Below are 19,536 nucleotides of genomic sequence, written 5' to 3' on the forward strand. Positions count from 1 at the left end.
TTTAGTGTACTACAAGATATGTTAAAAGCCTAATATACATCAGAAAAGTTAACCAAGATGGCTTGAGAAAAGCCTCATTTTTAAACTGACCAGAAAAAAATGTTTTTGCTACAGCCTGCAGCATTGCTAGTTTCCTCTTTTGGCCCTTTTCACATCCTTTTAATGCTTTAGCCCACATTGTTACCATTTACAGAAGTACATACCAACCACAGCATGCCAGACAGATTTTTTTTAAGAGCGTAAGCATCATGAGATTTAAATCTGCAAACGTCTTATTACCATCCACAAATATTACTTATAGATTTACCTGCTCATACAGTTGGAGGAAATGGTACTTTTTTTGTCTGGAAAACTGAATAAAAACCAAATGTTCTGCCTTTATACCTCCTATAATACCAAATCACTCATTCTGCTCTGTGAGTACATGTAGTAGTGGAGTGTCTTTGGAGTGTGACAGTGAAATCTCTCTTCCTCCCCTCATAGCTGAAACCTCATCTGTGCAACTTCCTCATTCACCCACTAATGTTCTGCGTGACTTAAGAGCACACTCCTGAAACAAGAACAGAAAACTGACGGCCAAAACACGCACCGCAGAGGCAGAGGCGACCCGGGGTGTACAGTCTCTCCCTGATGAAGTAGCACAGCTGGACGTCTTTGGAGCAGGATATATCTCGTGGGGCTGAGCAGGACTGAGAAGGTCAGGTAGAGAAGCTGGTCAGACTCCACTGCCAGCATGCTCCGGCAGTCTCTGAGCATCCTGAAGCAGTTTGGCTCTGCGGCAAGGTACGTGCTGTAATCTGATATATATATATCTATCCTTTGCATTTTGTAGAAGATGTTGCATATAAGGCTCTCACACTCGCATGTACACTGAACACAAGGGCTTTCAAGATCTTGTGTGAACCCAAAAGTGGCATGTTTTGGTGTAGGATAGGTCTCATTTTTTTTTTTTTTAAAGCGTCACTTAGTAACTTTTGAAAGAAGAAATAACACAATCTTCCTCTTATTCATAATCTATAAAATGCACCCTTTTTTCAAGGCAGAACACTTTGAGGTTTAGTTGCTACATGTTACGTGGTCTGGTATGACCAGTAGCTTATGGTGGTTAATGACATCAGACTTTAGACAGATATTGCTGTAAAACCGCGTAAGTTTGACTCTAGACTTGTGCAACGGTCACATTTTACCCTCTTCCCCTATCTGCTTTTGTTAAAGGTGCTAAATACGATATTCAGAGCATTAATATAGCAGCAAACAACTATTTACTATGTAAAGATATAGAGGTGTAATGTCTACCTGAGCAGAGAATGAAGTCTCTCTCCCTCTGTGCGCGTTGGAAACCAAGCTTGTCTTTCCTTTGTTGACATAGCCGGATGTGAGCGTGCCCCACTGGCTAGCTCACGGCCGCCTCTGTACTGCTCTCATCCAGCGTTTTCAGCTGATAACACGGTCCTGACTGATGCCGTTGTTGCAAAAGAGTAGTACCCGCCCTCCTGTCCCCCCCCCCCCCTCAGGTTAACACTGCCAGCTCTGTCAGCAGTGTTGCAATTGTTTTCACTGTTAGCACCGTTAACTGCTAGCCACCGTGGATGTATAAAGAGAACTGGATACAGCGTTGGAGGCGGGGCCCCGTTCATTCCAATGAAAGTTGCTCAGGGGCGCATGAAGCCAAAATGGCTTAACTTCCGAGTGGAAAAGTAGCCGGATCTTCTGCCGATCTTCCGCATCCATTGGGCCCATGGAGCAGGCGCAGCAGCGTCCGCTCGGTCACAGGGTCACAACCGTCTTCACGGCTTGCTAAATCGGCTTGCTAACTCGACTTGCTAACTCGACTTGCTAACTCGGCCTCCCTCTCATTCACATGACCGGGGGAAGGGAAATAATTCTGGATTCGGCTATTAGTGCATTTATAACATTTAGGACCTAAAGATTTGAATAAGGGCTATTAGAGTGTTCATACGTGGAAGTTAATTCACCTAAAAAAAAAATAATCCGCTGAGTTACAGATGTCTCTTTCTCAATGTAAATCTATGGGAAAAAATCTTTCTTGGCCCTTTGGCATCACACGAAAGTTGTAGTACCGCCAAATTATCCACTACAAAAATTGGGATCAATGACCGGCGCTCTTCCTCAGGGCTTGCTAGCCATCGGCTCAGCCGTCGCCATGCTGAGAGCTGTTCGGAGGCAATATAAATGCTCTTAATTTCGCATTTAGCACCTTTAAGCAAAAGTTATAGTGTCACTTTAAAGCTGCTGCTTTGAGTGTTGATGGATCATTTCAGTTATAAAAACTTTGAAGCCTCATTTTATTTTCCTCGAATCAAGAAATTCACAGACGTTCACAAAGTCTGTAGGTAGGAGCTCCTGTGCATCATTACCTGCAATACTGGAGAGGTTTTCATTTCAGCGCGATATATTCTGCTTTGAGGAAATGACGCTTTGGTTTCCATGTTCTCGTTTTGTTGCAGTTTCAACAGTGTTGAAAAGTGTGCAAAGCTGGAATGACAGTTGCTGGTTCCTCATGAAAGTGACACATGCTGTTTGGGGTTTGAGGGGGATACCTCAGGCTAGATAAACTGACTCAAGCAACACACATTGTGAAGGCAGCGGGTGTCAACCAGGGGGGTTGGTGCTGTTAATGTGGCACCTCTCTGGGAGGAAACCAAACTTTGACGCAAGAAAAATATTTTATTTATTTTAATTTCAGTGATTTCACCATTAAATAGGTGTCACTTCGTTGTTTGTTGAGCTTGTGCATATGAGTGACTGACATACGGAAATGAGTGGGTAACCAAATCACACCTCTCCACACCCCCTGTCTGGTTTCCTTGGTACAAACTTGCATGCAGCAGGGCTAAAGGAGTGTGTGTGTGTGTGTGTCATGCGGCCTCCACCACTGATGCTCTTAATAATAAACCTACACAGTGTGCATCTGCAGCAGAGCAACGTTGGCTTCAGCTATACCACAGCTGCACTTCACCCCGTTCTCAGTTTGACGCTGTGACCTTTGATGAGATAAACACATATGTACCAAAATGGAGCACATGAACATACTCAAAGTATTTACATGTACTATATATTATGTATGAATAGAGCAGTTTTGTTCAAGTTTAATAACCTCAGAGCACAACACAATACATTGATTCTGATACAGCGATTCATTATGTAACTGTGGTCAGTGACTATTAAACACACACTCACTTCTACTTTCCTAATAAAGCATACAACACATCTGCTCACATGCTCTTATGTAATTTTACTCTTTGTGGAAACATTTGTTTTTTCCGCTCCAGAATGAAAAGTTGAAATGAGAGTAAGAGATAAACAAAAAAGGAACTGCCGTGCGGTTCGAACACTGGGGAATTCTCCTTTTTTTTGTGTTTTTGAAACGTCAGGTGTTCACTGGGGGAAATAAGGCACTACGGCGGGGTGGAGGTGCTATTCAAAGCTCATGTGACCTCTTTGCGAACTGGGTTGGGCTTCCTTTTGGTGTTGTCAAAGCTTCAGAGAAGGATGTTTCACCTCTCTGATTATCTCCTAAACGGCTGCAGAGATGATGTGTGTCAGCCCCTCCCTTTACTCTCACAGAGATGGTGCTGAGCTAAACCACAGCAGCAGTCCAGGTTTAGGTTGCTGGCGTCAGGTTTGCGTGTCAGTCGGGCATAAAAATGTTTTAACATGTCAGCCAGCAGATATATTGAGATCTCAGAGCAGAAGCTGTAAAGCCTCTGCAGTGGTTTATATTGGATTATCATCTGATGATCTGATTGTTTTTCATGCTGAATATAACATAGGAACCATTCATACACAGTATGAAAATAGTTATTTTTTAAAAGTTAATTTGCAGTCGCAACTTTTTTAAATTTCGATCACAATTTCTTTGTATTTTCCATTTTAAAGAATTTTAAACACAATCATTAGGCAAAGTGTTCTTTTTACCATCAGATAAAGCTTTCAGATGTAATTTCTGTCCAAAGCTTCACTGCTGTGCCTTCTTAAAGGTCCCATATTGTAAAAAGTGAGATTTCTATGTTTTTCTTTATGAACAGAACACGTTTATGTCTATAACTGAAAAATTCATGTGCTAATTCAGACAATTTCACACACATGTCACAGGATAAAATGATGAAGTGATGATATTTTGGTCAGACATGGATGTAAACTGCAACATGACTGGTTGGTGGAGGTATGCAAATGCGAAGCGGTAATTCTAGTTGGTTATAAAGCAGGTCTAGGTGCTATTTAAAAAAACGTGAAAGTATCGAAACACTCAATCCACGGAGAAACCCAAACAGCCCGTATTCAGAAACTGCACCTTTAAATGAGCCATCGGGACTTCCGTAAGGTTGTGATGTCACAACTATACAGTGACGGGTAGAAGTGCTGCTAAACTCTGTGTAGTTGACACTATTCCCCGGCTGCAGTGATGCTGTGAAGACGGCGACAGCGCAGATGCGGAAGACCAAAAAAAGCTGACCAATCAGAGCAGACTGGGCTTTTTCGGGAGGGGGTCTTAAAGAGACAGGTGCTAAAATGGAGCGTTTCAGACAGAGGCTAAATAAAGGTATATTCAGACAGACGGCATGAGAAAAATAATGTGTTTTATGAACATTAAAGCATGTAAACATGTTCTAGTAGAATCCCAAAATACAAGTATGAACCTGAAAATAAGCATGATATGTCTCCTTTAATTCACAACAATAGACTATAAAAGAGAGCAAAAGCAGCAGATAAACAAAACAAAACGTTCGACATTGTGGGAGATATGCTTGTTCGCTTTCTTGCTGAGTAGTGAATAAAAACATATTCAAGTATCAAAGTTGTTTTTGACAGTGGTTTTGACATCGGGCACTGTTTTCCTGTATAGTCACTAACCAACACAACACACTCTTTTGCAGGTCACAAGATGCCACTGAACTTCTACACATGGACCTGGTTATGGTGAGAAAAAGGGAATTTCTGTTTCCTCCCTACAGTTTATAATTCTACTATGAATGACTTATTATTAACAAGTGATTGTTTTATAGCTTCAGCAGTATTTTGTTGGATTGTAATTAAACATTTTATCGTTCCCTGAGGTTTAGAAGAAACACCCACCTGAACTCAGGTGAACTTGTTCTCAGTCTGACGGCATTATTATTATGGGAAATATATAGCATCCACTCATATTAGATTTTCTTTATCTTTGCCATGATCACCAGAGCCACAAAGCACCACACCACTGACAAAAACACATTAAACATACATAACTAATCGCCGCCACAGAAAAAAAACAAGATAATGATATTATAAAAGGGACAGGAAACATTAGACGCTTACACATCCACAAGCTTTGCTGCAGATCACCTTGTACACAGCTCGAAGCATTGCTGTATGTGTGTGTGTGTCTCTGACTGAATGAAGGTGGAGAAGCGGGTGGAACCGGCCAAGAAAGCGGCTCAGGTCCTTCACAAGAAGCTGCAGGGCTGCATGCAGAGTCAGACAGGCCTGGAGGCTGAAAGACGAATGGTACTAAAACTATTACATCCACGAGGACGTGTCCGAAAACATTCGATCGGTCACTGAAAGCTGAAACGTCTGCTTCTGTCTCTACAGAAAAAGCTGCCTCTGATGCTGCTGTCTGTCAGCATGGCAGAGAGCCTCAAAGACTTTGATGCACAGTCGTCTATCAGGTGACATCCATCTCTCTCTCTCTCTCCATGAACCTGAACTCTTGACTGATAGCTGTGTTGACTGCTTTCATGTGATAAACCTCATGACTTTCGTACGGTGGTTTTCAGTTCTGGATTAGAAAGAAAGAGGATCCCACACACTGTCTACAGCTTGTGACTAGATACTATTTGTGTTTTATTTATAGTTTTAAGGCTCTATTAGAGTAGCTAGGTGAGTTACAAGCCACCTGCTCTATATAATGATGTTCCAATTTAGTTTTTCTTAGTCCCAAGGAAGATCCATGCCACTAGATCAGAATATTTAGTTCTTGTTTGCAAGCTCTCACTGTGACATCCATCTGAAAAAATATATAAATTGCAAGACAGGAGTTGACCTTAAGCTGTGTTTGTTTGTGTACGACAGGAGCGTGTTGGAGATGTGCTGTTTCATTGAGCAGACGCTGGCCACCATGCTGGCAGACTTTGAGATGAAAGTGGAGAAGGACGTTCTGGAGCCACTCAACAAGCTCAGCGAGGTGAGATCATCTCGTACCGCGTTTCGTCGAACAGAAACTAATACAATACTTCTGAACGCCGCGCTTCATATGAACTAGCCTGTGTGTGCAGTACATGCAGGTGTGACGACAGCTGCACTACATCTGTAAATACATACCAGAACATACACAGAGGGATGATTTTGTATTGGGTTGCATTGTATTGTCAGGTGTTTTATTTGTTCCATCCTCAGTATGTATTCATATAGAAGTGTATAGTATGCATGTGTCAATGTCTTATTGTTCATTTCTGTCCCTCTATGTTGCCTGAATAAATGCACGGACAACTAGCTGTACAGTAGCTGAATGGAAATAAAATAGCAAAATATTAAAGAGGACCTATTGTGCTCATTTCCAGGTGCAAACTTGTATTTTGGGTTTCTACTAGAACGTGTCTACATGCTTTAATGTTCAAAAAGAGCTTTATTTTCCTCATACCAGCTGTACTGCAGCACCTCTTTTCACCCTCTGTCTGAAACGCTCTGTTTGAGCTTCTGTACCTCCCGAAAAACGCAGTCTGCTCTGATTGGTAGGCTGGCTCACTCTGTTGTGATTGGTCAATCAAAACAAGCTCTTTGGACTCCGCTCCAGCTCCGCTCTAACTAGCTTTGTTTGAGGACGTGCCAAACTAGCCGCTAGGCAGGTATTATGCAAATGTTTTATTTGGTGACATCACCATGATACGGAAGAAAAGGAGGGACTTCAAGCGAGGCGTTTCAGGCAGTTCAGGAGCAGTGTTTCTGTGAGGGAGAGTAACTCTATTTGGTGTGGCGCACCCCTTTTACATGCACAACAAATTATATACCACACTAAAGGAAAGGGAAAAAGCACAAAAGTGTAATAAGTCCTCTTTAAAAAAAATGATATTAAATAGCAAATGCTTTTTATTCCTTCTAGGATGATTTACCAGAGATTCTCAAGAACAAGAAGCAGTTTGCAAAGCTCACAACAGACTGGAACAACGCAAAAACCAGGTGAGTTACACAACCTCAGCCAGGGCTATGTGTGTTATCCACCAACAAAGTAGCTAATAGACATTTTACTCATTTCTCTGTGTGTGTGGTCAGGAGCCAAGCCAGCACTGGTCCCCAGGCAAAGCAAGATGGGCTCAGGGAGGAAGTGGAAGAAGCTTGGAAGAGGTTGGAGAACATCAAGGTAACAGTGGTTTCTCTTAAAACCACCTGGGCTGCAGCAAGCATCCAGCCCTCTGTGGAATTAGTACGATAGCCTCGACCTCTGACCTCTCTGTTTCTCTGTAGGACCAGTATTCTGCCGATCTGTATCACTTTGCAACTAAAGAAGACGACTACGCTGACTACTTCATCCGTGTGAGTTGCAGTTGTGCAGTTATTATTTTTTTCTTCTTCTTCTAAACGTGCAAACAAAATCAAACGTACCTCTCTTGTTTCTCCGACCGCAGCTTCTGGAGCTGCAAGCAGAATATCACAAATATTCCCACGAGTGCCTGGACAAATACATCAGCGAGCTTAAAGGGAGTCTCAGTCGAAAAGGTGAAGCACCAGTTGTATTTGCTGCGCTGTCACTGCGATACTTCTACGTGTGTTCTTATTTCCTCTGTGTACTTATCTGATTCCGCAGGGCCACCGCTAAGCCTCTCTAATCAGAAGGTCTACGGGGAGCCTCTCCTCTCTCATCTCTCTCAAAGCAACAGAGAAATCGCTGCTCCCATCCAGGAATGTATTCACATGCTGTTGAGGACGGGCATGAATGAGGAGGTAGGACTCACGGAATGAGACTACAGTGATGATCCTAACACTCAGATTGATAAACATGTAAATTCAGTACCTTTAGCTTTTAGGTTAATTCCTCCCAAAACTACGCACCATCCCTGCATGCAGCTTTTATTTCTTTGTTTATTTTGCCTCTTTCTCAGGTGCTGCTGGATGTTGATGACTTATTTCCTTTGGAAATGTAGTTTTATTGATGCTAGATTTATTTTCTCCATGGTGCTGTAAACAGATTTGAGCTGTAGAAACCAGCAGGTTTATGGTCCTTAAACTTCTATATATACTGGAAAAACAAAGTTCGGAAACTTGTGTTTGGTCGATTATTTCTCTGTTGTTACAATGCTAATGGTCATTGTATTTTACATGGTTTGAAAGCCTGTTTATTTACCTTCGCAATGATGTCCAACTTGTAAGGATCATGCATTTGTGGGATGAGCAGCACAGCTGATTATGTGGGTAGCGCCCAAGAAAAATTTGCCAAAATGCTCTGCCAATGGTAAACAGTGTATTCTCATAAGGCTACCAGGAAGCCTGCAATGACTGCCCTTCACCGTCAGGCCCGTTTGCACTGGTGTCGACAACACAGACAATGGAACCTGAACATGTGGGGGAATGTCATGTTCAGTGATGAGTCCTGGTTCTGTCTGCCAAAGTTGGACTACCCACATAATCAGCTGTGCTGCTCATCCCACAAATGCATGATCCTTACAAGTTGGACATCATTGCGAAGGTAAATAAACAAGCTTTCCAACGATGTAAAATACAATGACCATTAGCATTGTAACAACAGAGAAATAATCCATCAAACACAAGTTTTCGAACTTTGTTTTTCCAGTTTAGATACACACATTTAAAGGTACAGTATATGGGACTGGGCATTTTGCTTGTAGATACATATCAGCTAATTCTTATAAAATGTCTTCAATATTATTACATTTGCAAAGAAACGTACCCTATTTTCTAGTGTGGTAACAATACTAAACGCCTATGCTAGCAGCTCTGTGAGGCTGTACTGACGCAGTGGTGCTTTGAATTAAATGCTAACGCTAACATGCTGATGTTTAGCAGGTAGAATGTTTACCATGATCACCATCTTAGTTTAGTGTGTTAACATGCTAACATTTGCTAGTTGCTTTGTTAGCTAGTGCTAAACAAAGTATATCTCGGCAATGCCATTTGGTTTGCAGGGATTTAGTGATAAACCTAAATATTGGATAAATTGAAATGGACCAAGAATGTCAAAATTTCTATCTAAATCTATCTAACAGTTGTCGAGACATTTCAGTTGACTGACCGACTGAGTGACCGACTAGCTAAGTGTGGCTAAGACGGAAGTAATCTCTGCTCTCTAACCCTAACCCTAACGCTGAATTTGGCTCCTAGCTACTGTAGTGCTGGAAAAATACAGAAGTAAATAATGATAATAAGAATGTATACTTTATTAATCCTGCAAGGGGAAATTAAAGGAACCGCTATGTTGCACTGCCGTGTTTCTACAGTAGCCCAGAATGGACAAACCAAATCTCTCTACATAGGGTCATTCACGTTTTCACGTAGACCACCGTATTTCTCCTACATTCTTGTTTCAGTTGGTTGCAATCTGCAACCTCACCTGCTACATGTCGCCAAATCCCACACAGTGCACCAGTGCAAATTAATATATGTATTTTTTGCAGGCTGTTTAGAGTTTTTGACAAGCGCTGCTCCGAGCATGGCTGGTCTTGACTGCTCCTATCCTCAGCTCTCGCATTTAATCTCTTCTTTTCCTCCATCTTTGTCTCGTTCCTCTTCTTCCTCATCCCTCAGGGTCTATTCCGTCTCGCGGCGGCAGCCTCGGTGGTGAAAAGGCTGAAGTCTTGTTTGGATCAAGAAGCGGTCGACCACAGCGAGTTCAGCATGGACCCTCACGCTGTGGCCGGTGAGGATGTGTCCACTACTTTTTTGCTTAGATTTCCTCACAGTGGAGTTTGAGTCCCTGTTGGGGGGCGCTCTCCCTCGTCTGTTCAGCCAACGTGACTTTCGCGGCTCATTCTAACTGCCCAGTTCCTCTTCCGTTTACTCCAAATACAGCCCCTGTTGCAGCTTCCAGTAATGTCAAATGCATAATTTCCTGTGTGCTAGATAATTTTTAGAATAGTCAAATAAAAGCTTTATTTGTTTATTTATTTATTTATTTATCATGGGTTATTAATTATTATCATATATCTAACAATACAAAATGTGCAGTAATTAAGTTAACATATTATCTCAGCTTGTTTAAACTCAGATTTATCTCTAAATGTGTTCTGACAGGAGCTTTGAAGAGTTACCTGCGAGAACTTCCCGAACCTCTCATGACCTTTGAACTCTACAATGACTGGTTTAAAGCAGCAGGGTGTGTATAATATCAACACTATGTATTTCTTACTTCTACTCTGGTTTCAAGTCTGTTGTACTTGAGTTGGATCTCTTTCTTCACAGGGAAAAAGACCTGACAGAGAAGCTGGAGCAGTTCAGAGTGCTACTGAAGCAGCTGCCTCCTGACAACTACAACAACCTCAGGTGTGTGTACTCATTATGTGCGGGGTGCTATAATTGTTTACCTTGACAGTGTTAAACCCACTGGACGACAACCTTCTCAAATAATTTATAACCAGCTTTATACTCCTCTTTGACCTCCCTTCACTACTTGTTTTATTCCTCTTCCTCTCTGCCAGGTACCTGGTCCAGTTCTTGTCTCTGCTGTCTGAGCAGCAGGCTGTAAACAAAATGACCCCCAGTAACATCGCCATCGTCCTGGGGCCCAACCTGCTCTGGCCACGAGCTGAAGGGTGCGTACTGACCTGATGGTCTTTCTGTCTTTACCCTGCGTGTACTATTACTATACACACATTCACACATGTTTCCCCGACCTGCCTGCTCTTCCTCTTTCATCATCTTTGTGTCCTAATGTGAAGGGGTGAGTATCGGGGACATATTTCATCGACGAGACCCGCTGGTCACATAAACTGCAGCTTCCTGTTAACAGATAAACCGTGACAGATGGTTGGCTAGGCTAACACTTTCTCTGCAGTGAAAATTGTCTCTGAAAAAAAGAACTTGTCTTTCTTTAACCATAAAGAAAGAGTTGATGTCATCATATTCTGCAGTCTGAGCCCTTGTCCGTCCCTCATGTCTTTCCTCTTCACCTCTTTAGGGAAGTTGCTCTGTTTGACATGGCGTCAGCTTCCTCAGTCCAAGTGGTGACGGTCGTTGAGCCTCTCATTCAGTACAGCTCCAGCCTCTTCCTCGAAGGTATACACAAACACTGAAGTTCCCCCCCTTCATGTAACATCAGTATTCAGAATCTATAGGGTTATTATGGATTATTACAACTAGGATTTTAGTTTTGGCATTTTAGCGTTTCTATCGGTTATCATAACATTGCACTTTTCAAATTCTTCGCTGAGATCCAAGAATAAGCAGACATTGCTACGAGTCAGATGATCAGACAATTTGTAAACATCAGGGCCGGATGATCCTTTAAAAGGAAGGCCTCCTTTTAAAATTAACTGTAGATTGACACCCCTGTTTCTCCTACTCTCTATGCATTGAGTATGTGTTAGCTATAGGGATGTCACAAGAACCGATACTTAGGTAACAAGTTGCCAAAATTCTGAAAAAAGTGGCCGTACTCTTTCTTCTACAGTACACTAATGTTCGCTGTTAGCGCCGTGCAGGATTGTGCTGCTTACCAGCTGCTAACAGCTAACGTTGACAAGCTCTCGTCCTGCTGATTTCAACACAGGAGGTGCCATTGATTTACATTGTGATGCGTTCAGGCTCTATTCAGTAAAAATCTGTATTAGGTGAGGGTAAATTCTAACCGTTACCATGATGTGTTCAAATGTAATCTTGTAAAATGTAGTTTTTGGTGAGAAACTTAAAGGGACTGTTTGTAACTTCTTACACGTATAAATCACCCGGGTCGGTGTCCCATGCGCGATCGCATATACGCGCTCGCGGGTGGCTACGCTGTTCAGACTCAGACTCCAACACAAACTACACGGAAACACCAAAACTGCAAAGTTATATCTAGTGAAGCCCGTCTGTTAAACAGTGTTGGCGGTCGGAGTACGCGGGGGAGACCGTAGCTTTGGTCTCCAGGGCCGGAGTCTCTGCTGTACTCTGCTCCTCTGCCTGCTTGCCTTCACTCAGCTCGCTCCACCTCACGTGCATGCGCGCACACTCCACACTGCAGAAGACTTCGTAGCTCTGAGAATATCTAGTGAATGTACAGTGGACGTTTGTGCAGAAATAAATGCTGCAGCTCCTTCAGACCAACAGAGGTTTTCCGTGTCTTGTGAAGTGACGGGGCTACGCAACGAGGAACGTTATCGTCTCCGACCGGGCGCCGGTGTCTCCCTCCCACCGCGGTCGGGTAGCTGAAGCAGGAAAAGCAGGAAAAACCAACACACATTTCTGATTCTTACAAACAGTCCCTTTAAATAAATCCAGTTGTTTGAAGAAGATATTTTCACAGCAATATAATATAGAGAGATTTATGACCTGTTTAACTTCCTAACAAAAACCAGTATGCAAACGGTTTTGCATACCACGGTTTGTGGTATCGTGACATCGCTAGTTAGTTTGTCAATACTAATTAGTTCATTCATGATACCTTATCTGAGCCCAGATTTATTTCTGAATATATACCATATAAGCACAAGGTAAACTGAATTAATAATCCATGCCTAAAAACATAAAATTCAGTTAATGTAAATGTCACCATTTTTTTTAAAGTAGTGAAGCATTATTACAATGTACAATAAAAGAAATGAAAATTAGCAAATCTTGCGGCACCCTTGGCCCACCGCAGGGTGGAAACTGCTAACCTGAACAACTTTATTTTTAGGTAAAACTGAAAGTCCGCAAACCCATTGCACAGGAAACACTATAGCAACTACTGCAAGCACAGCAAGTCAAAGTTGAACCAGGAAGTCTGTCTGTAAACTCTGATAAATATTTACAACAGACAGTTTATGTTGTAATTTTACTTTTCCACATACATTTAGCTGACGTTTGGGTTTGTTTAAAAGCCGTCTGGTCGTTTGACTGCTCCCATTTCTTGCCCACTTGGACGTATTGTTAGCGAGGTCAGATCTCCGCAATAAATTAGGTGAGAAATGCTGTCTATTTGACGTAGAACTCATACATTTTACTTTGTCTTTTTTTTTTTGTTCAGCTGTATCCTTTGAGATCCCAGACCTTCCTGAGGTCCCAGATGGGTCCCTGCCAATTCCTGTCGCCCAGTCTCTGATCTCAGAAAAGGAGAAAGTGAGCAGAACAGTCTCCTCCTCTTCATCCACAGCCTCCTCCTGCTCCTCTCATCACTTCCCTCTCTCAAAGTCAAACAGGTACTGCTCTGTGAGGGCAGAGTTCACAAATTGCATTCACAGTGCAGCATCAAATCATCATTACGATGAGAGCACAATCATAACACATTTACTGCCTTATGACATTATGACAAGCAGCTCTAGTTTGCACACTAGTGGCTCCAAATGGCAGCAAGAGGTAATGGTTTGAAATAGTTGGAACTCATTCAACATTTGTCTATTCCTTTCCATCAGCACAACCTCTCAGGACAGCGGTGGCTTCTTCCTGGTGAAATCTGGCTCTGTGAATCGCAGTGGCACCTCCACGTGGGGCAGCCCTGTAGCTGACACGGCGGCACCAACCCATCAAAACGCAACATCCAGCAGCTCGTCCTCCCTCAATCCCAGCCCCGCCGTGGCCTCCAACGCCTCCGCCGCCTGTGGCTCGACAGCGCTTCCTAAAGCGACTGGATCGGCGCAAAACCCGGGTCTGGTCAGGAGTCCCACCCAGAAGCAGTGCCCGGATCAAGGCCAGCTGGAGCCAATTCTGGAGACTCCTCCAGACTCTCCAGGAGTTACTTTAGTGAAGATCAGCACACCGTATAAACGTAAGTCCAATGTGCCCAATGGTTGTCCACACCTCAGATGTTGATTTTTTTTCAGGAACACAAGGCACTACAGCATGTTAGCATCACACTTTCTGTCCTTTGGGGTTCTCACAAGAGACATATTTGTGAAAGAGATGATCAAAATTGAAGCAGCAGAAGCTGAGATGTCACAACTTTTAGTTCCTAGTACGGGTCAAGCTCCAAAAACACTGGATCCTACATTTCCCATGATGCAAATCAACAGTGGCTTTTGTTACACCCCTCCTGCTTGGTAAATACCCACATTTTGCAAACTTAAAGGGATAGTTTGAGTGTTTTGAAGTGGGGTTGTATGAGGTACTTATCCATAGTCGGTGTATTACCTACATTAGATGATGCTCGGCACGCCCCCAGTTTGGAGAAGCAGACAGGAGTTACCGCACAGAACCAAAGCAATGTACTGCTGTGGATAGGGGCAGCAGCAAAACTTATTTAAAGCCCACCTAAAAAAGTCTATCAGTTTAAGTGTACGCTATATTCAGAATATTTTCACCACTTTATCTTGACGCCAGACAGCCCTTTCCGACAGGGAACTGAAGCCGTTGTATCCATCTATTCTCTCGCCAAAGCCACCAGACTCCATTGGAAAAAGCCTATAATTTGACCTCACAGAACATAAGGGATGCTGGTCTACTGCTGCCTTGATCGGTTAGTTTGTTTGTGCTATTGTGTGACTTTGGTGAATTCGAACTAACCAAAGTCACACAATAACACCAACAGAATAACCGATCGAAGCAACGGTAGACCAGCGTCCCTTATGTTCTGCGAGGTAAAATTACAGTTTTTTTCAATGGAGTCTGGTGGTTTTGGTGAGAGCACAAATAACAACTTCAGTTCCCCGTCAGAAACATAGACTGTATAGCTGTCTCACGGCAAAGTAAACAGGTGAAAATATTCTAAATATAGCGTTCACTTAAACCGATATCGATTTTTTTAGGTGGCTAAAATACGTTTTGCTGCAACCCAATAATGACATCATTATGACATCATTAGAGTTATTTCCTAAGATTATAGAAAGCTCCTTTGAGAGCCACAGAAGATATTTAAGCTGTTTTCACAGGCTGGGTAGTATCCTACTCCTCATGACAAGTAAACCGATCTTCATGTGTCAAATTGGTGAAGTGCCCCTTTAAAGTATTTTCCTACGGAAGCAGCAGCCTCTTCATTCACTGTTGTTTTTGCACTGCACGTCTCATTATACAGACGTAGGCAAAGTTGTTGGTAACGTTCCGTTAAAGAGAGAAAAACCCACAATGGTCACTGAAATAACTTGAAACTGACAAAAGTAATAATAAATAAAAATTCACTGAAAATGAACTAATGAAAATCAGATATTGTTTTTGAATTATGGTTCAGCAGAATCATTTAAAAAAACAAACTAATGAAACTGGCCTATACAAAAATGATGGTACTCTTAACTTAATATTTTGTTGCACAACCTTTTGAGGCACTCACTGCAATCAAGTGATTTCTGTAACTCTCAATGAGACTTCTGCACCTGTCGACAGGTATGTTGGCCCACTCCTCGTGAGCAAACTGCTCCAGCTGTCTCAGGTTTGAAGGGTGCCTTCTCCGAATGCATGTTTCAGCTCCTTCCACAGATGTTCAATAGGATTTAGATCAGGGCTCATAGAAGGTCACTTCAGAATAGTCCAATATTTTGTTCTTAGCCATTCTTGGGTGTTTTTAGCTGTGTTTTGGGTCATTATCCTGTTTGAGGACCCATGACCTGCAACTGAGACCAAGCTTTCTGACACTGGGCAGCACATTTCGCTCCAGAATGCCTTGATAGTCTTGAGATTTCATTGCACCCTGCACAGATTCAAGACACCCTGTGCCAGATGCAACAAAGCAGCCCCATAACATAACCGAGCCTCCTCCATGTTTCACATTAGGTACAGTGTTCTTTTCTTTGGATGCTTCATTTTTGCGTCTGTGAACATAGAGCTGATGTGACTTGCCAAAAAGCTCCAGTTTTGTCTCATCTGTCCAAAGGACATTCTCCCAGAAGCTTTGTGGCTTGTCAATATGCATTTTGGAAAATTCCAGTCTCGCTTTTTTATGATTTGGTGTCCTCCTCGGTTGTCTTCCATTAAGTCCACTTTGGCTCAAACAGTGACGGATGGTGCGATCTGACACTGATGTACCTTGACCTTGGAGTTCACCTCTAATCTCTTTGGAAGTTGTTCTGGGCTCTTTGGTTACCATTCGTATTATCCGTCTCTTCAATATGTCATCAATTTTCCTCTTGCGGCCACGTCCAGGGAGGTTGGCTACAGTCCCATGGATCTTAAACTTCTGAATAATATGTGCAGCTGTAGTCACAGGAACATCAAGCTGCTTGGAGATGGTCTTATAGCCTTTACCTTTAACATGAAGGTCTATAATGTTCTTTCTGATCTCCTGAGACAACTCTCTCCTTAGCTTTCTGTGGTCCATGTTCAGTGTGGTACACACCATGATACCAAACAGCACAGTGACTACTTTTCACCCTTTAAATAGGCAGACTGACTGATTACAAGTTTGAAGACACCTGTGATGCTATTTACAAGACACACCTTAGTTTAATATGTCCCTATGGTCAAACTATTTTACATCTTTTCTAGGGGTACCATCATTTTTGTCCAGGCCAGTTTCATTAGTTTGTTTTTTAAAATGATTCTGCTGAACCACAATTCAAAAACAATGTCTGATTTTCATTAGTTAATTTTCAGTAAATTTTTATTTATTATTACTTTTGTCAGTTTCAAGTTATTTCAATGACTATTGTGGGTTTTTCTTTCTTTAACGGAAGGGTACCAACAATTGTGCCTACGTCTGTATGCCTCTTTCTATTGTGTAATGTCCTGTACCGATTCTTTACTTCTACTCTTTTCCTCTCACTCAAGTCAAAGGGCTGGCGAGTTAGGTCAGGCTGACAGAGAGAAAATAAATCTACTTCTCTTGTTGTAACAACCAGGAAGTACACAGGAAACAGGAAGTCTCACACCACTGACCAAAATATAAACCCCCGGGGTCTTGCGTCATCTCTCACATTGTTGTAACCGCCTCACTCGCGGGGTAGAGGCTGGAATACTTTCCCTTATACTGTAAGTCATCCTGATATGTTTATCTGACTACAGAACTGATTCCCATTCCCAGGGTTGTTTTTCTAATGAAAGAATTTAAATGCAGCAGCCAGTCAGACAAATGTTAGACTTCCTTCCTTGAACTTGAAAGCAGCACAATAGTTGTCTAAACACTTACAACCCTCTAAAACTGGTGATATAAGATCCATACTGACAAAGTAAGATTGGCTTATTTTTATTCAATTTAATAATTTTTTTTCTTTTGAAGTATTTTGTGTTTTATGTCAAATATGCTGCATCTAACGTTTGCATTATTTTTCCATTGCATTTGTCTTTAAAATTAATTTTACAGTTAAATTATGTAACTTTTCCTAAACAGTTGCTACTGCGGCCACATTTACGGGATAATCATGCAAAAATAATGCATTGCTAAAATGTAAAGAAGACTCCTAGAGTCAGCAAACTATGCCAGTTACGCAACAATATCTTTAAAAAGTTAGCTAACATTAACCACCGTGTGCTACCGGTCATACCAGACCAAGAAGGGCTGTAGCAGCAAAACCCCTGAGTGTATTTAATTGATCAAGGGTGTGTTTAATTGAATATGAATTCAACTTTTAATTTGTAAGAGGAAAATAATATTATTTCTTTTGTCAAAAGCTGCAGAGTCCCACTTTAACTACAAGCACCTCATAATGCAGCGACTCAATCTGGTCGCTCTCAGGGGGCTTCCTTATAATCTCACTGTCTTCCCTTTCTCACCCTACAGCAAAAAGAACTTTCAACCCGACCAAAGCTAACCAACCTAGCGAGCAGTTGACGGTTCAGTTCTCTAAACCCAGACCCCCGCCACCTCCCAAGGCCCCTCCACCCCGCACCACCACCACCACCACCACCACCACCACAGCCCCGGTCGCTGTGGACACAAGGACCCAGCCGACGCCTCCGACGCCTGCACCCCGAGCCCTGTCGGCCAACTCGGTCAAAAAGCCTCCTCCGAAAAGGCCTGGAGTCAGAGCCCCAAACTGCCCTCCACCTCTTCCTCCACCAGCACAGCCAAAAGCCGTTCCGTCTTTAGCACAGTGAAAAAAATGACGTGCCATTCCTTAATCAGAGGGATTTTCTAGTTGTAGTTCTTTAATGAGTAACTTAACACCCCTGAAAATCTTGTCTTTGCTGATCTCCAGTGGTTTCACTTCTCACCTTGCTGCAGTGATGTACAGGTGTACTCCAGGACCCCGTGAGATCACTGTTGGGTATGGTTACAGGTGCAACAAAACACACTTCTGACCACACCTATCAGTGACGCTGGCTGTGGTTAGGGGTGAAACCATAGACCATTGTGTGTATATAGATGGACGACGCGTCTCCACTTCCTCCCACTGTACAAAAGTGAAGCCAAATTATCCCGGATACGGGAGCTGCCATCTTGAGATTTTGACACATTTGGAGCCAGAGTCTGCGCAATAGTGATCGGGGGGGCTGGAGCCGCAGTATCGAGGTCCCGCCCACACACCCTCCCTAACCAATCACGAGCCGAGCACGGCCCCAGCTTGTTAGCGTGCGTCACCTAGCTGCTACGTTAGCACCACGGTAGCTGTTTGCCTAGAAAGACACAACAACTAACCATAATATCTCTAGAGCTACATTTATGATCTAACTAACTGTTCTATTTCAGACTTGTGACGGTTATGGAAAGTTAAAGTTACATCTCCTCTCGTGCCTCCAACTCTGCGACTACTTCCCTCAGAGCAGCTGTCAATCACAGCTGTCAATCATTTTCACCCCCTTTTTATAGCATCAATTGACCAATTAAAACCAAACTTATCAGAAAAATTAATGCTTGAACATACAGCAGCTTGATAAGAACTACCTAATATGACAGAAACCATCTTTTGGAAACAATTATTTAACTTGTACTTTGACTTTTTAGTTTGGCCCATGTCCCATCCTCTAACATGGAGGGGGCGGGATTTATGACCTGTATTGCAGCCAGCAACCAGGGGCTGATCGAGATGTTTTGGCTTCACTTTTGGGGAGCTGTCATGTTGTCCATCTTTACATACAGTCTATGGTTGAAACAGGCTTGAAACTGTCAACCAGAGAGGGCAGCAAAACAGCTTTTCAGCCTGCTGTTAAATTACTATTTAAACATTCAAGGTTTTCTTTATTGTCAGTCTGTGCAGTTCAATATTTTCCTTCAAGTGTTGCAGCTTAATTCACTTTTTTTTGGTGTACAAATGTTTCTGTAACCAGCTTCACTTATTTATTGTTTAGTTGCTGATGTCCTATATTTCCCAGAATGCAAAGGAAAGCGGGTCTTTCTGGTCAAAATATTAGCTACACAATAAATTAATCCAGCCATCCAAAACAGACAGTTTCTGTTTTGTAGTGTTTTTTTAGGGTGGATTTTCTCATAAATATACAAAATTGTAGTGTTCTTGTGAACTAATTAAGTATGTGTAAATCATTTTATGAGGAGGAGCTGAGGTTTGATGTAAATAAAGTTTTCACAACCACCTTCCAGGTCTACAT

The 19,536-nt window shown here is 42.4% G+C and overlaps 1 protein-coding gene across 1 annotated transcript; it reads left to right on the top strand.

Annotated features, from left to right (window-relative positions):
- The first annotated feature begins 501 nt into the window (after positions 1 to 501).
- Positions 502 to 18,087, top strand: sh3bp1 (SH3-domain binding protein 1). Its single transcript, XM_037756007.1, has 18 exons — positions 502 to 783; positions 4,899 to 4,941; positions 5,404 to 5,508; positions 5,596 to 5,672; positions 6,076 to 6,187; positions 7,103 to 7,179; positions 7,273 to 7,360; positions 7,465 to 7,533; positions 7,626 to 7,716; positions 7,805 to 7,941; positions 9,760 to 9,871; positions 10,246 to 10,327; positions 10,414 to 10,494; positions 10,650 to 10,763; positions 11,129 to 11,226; positions 13,157 to 13,328; positions 13,542 to 13,894; positions 17,771 to 18,087. Exons 1-18 carry the CDS (start codon positions 734 to 736, stop codon positions 18,085 to 18,087), a joined length of 2,178 nt encoding a protein of 725 aa, XP_037611935.1. The 5' UTR covers positions 502 to 733.
- Positions 18,088 to 19,536: the final 1,449 nt, after the last annotated feature.

Source organism: Sebastes umbrosus, chromosome 20, assembly GCF_015220745.1.
Source record: "Sebastes umbrosus isolate fSebUmb1 chromosome 20, fSebUmb1.pri, whole genome shotgun sequence".
NCBI classification, from domain to species: Eukaryota; Metazoa; Chordata; class Actinopteri; order Perciformes; family Sebastidae; genus Sebastes; species Sebastes umbrosus.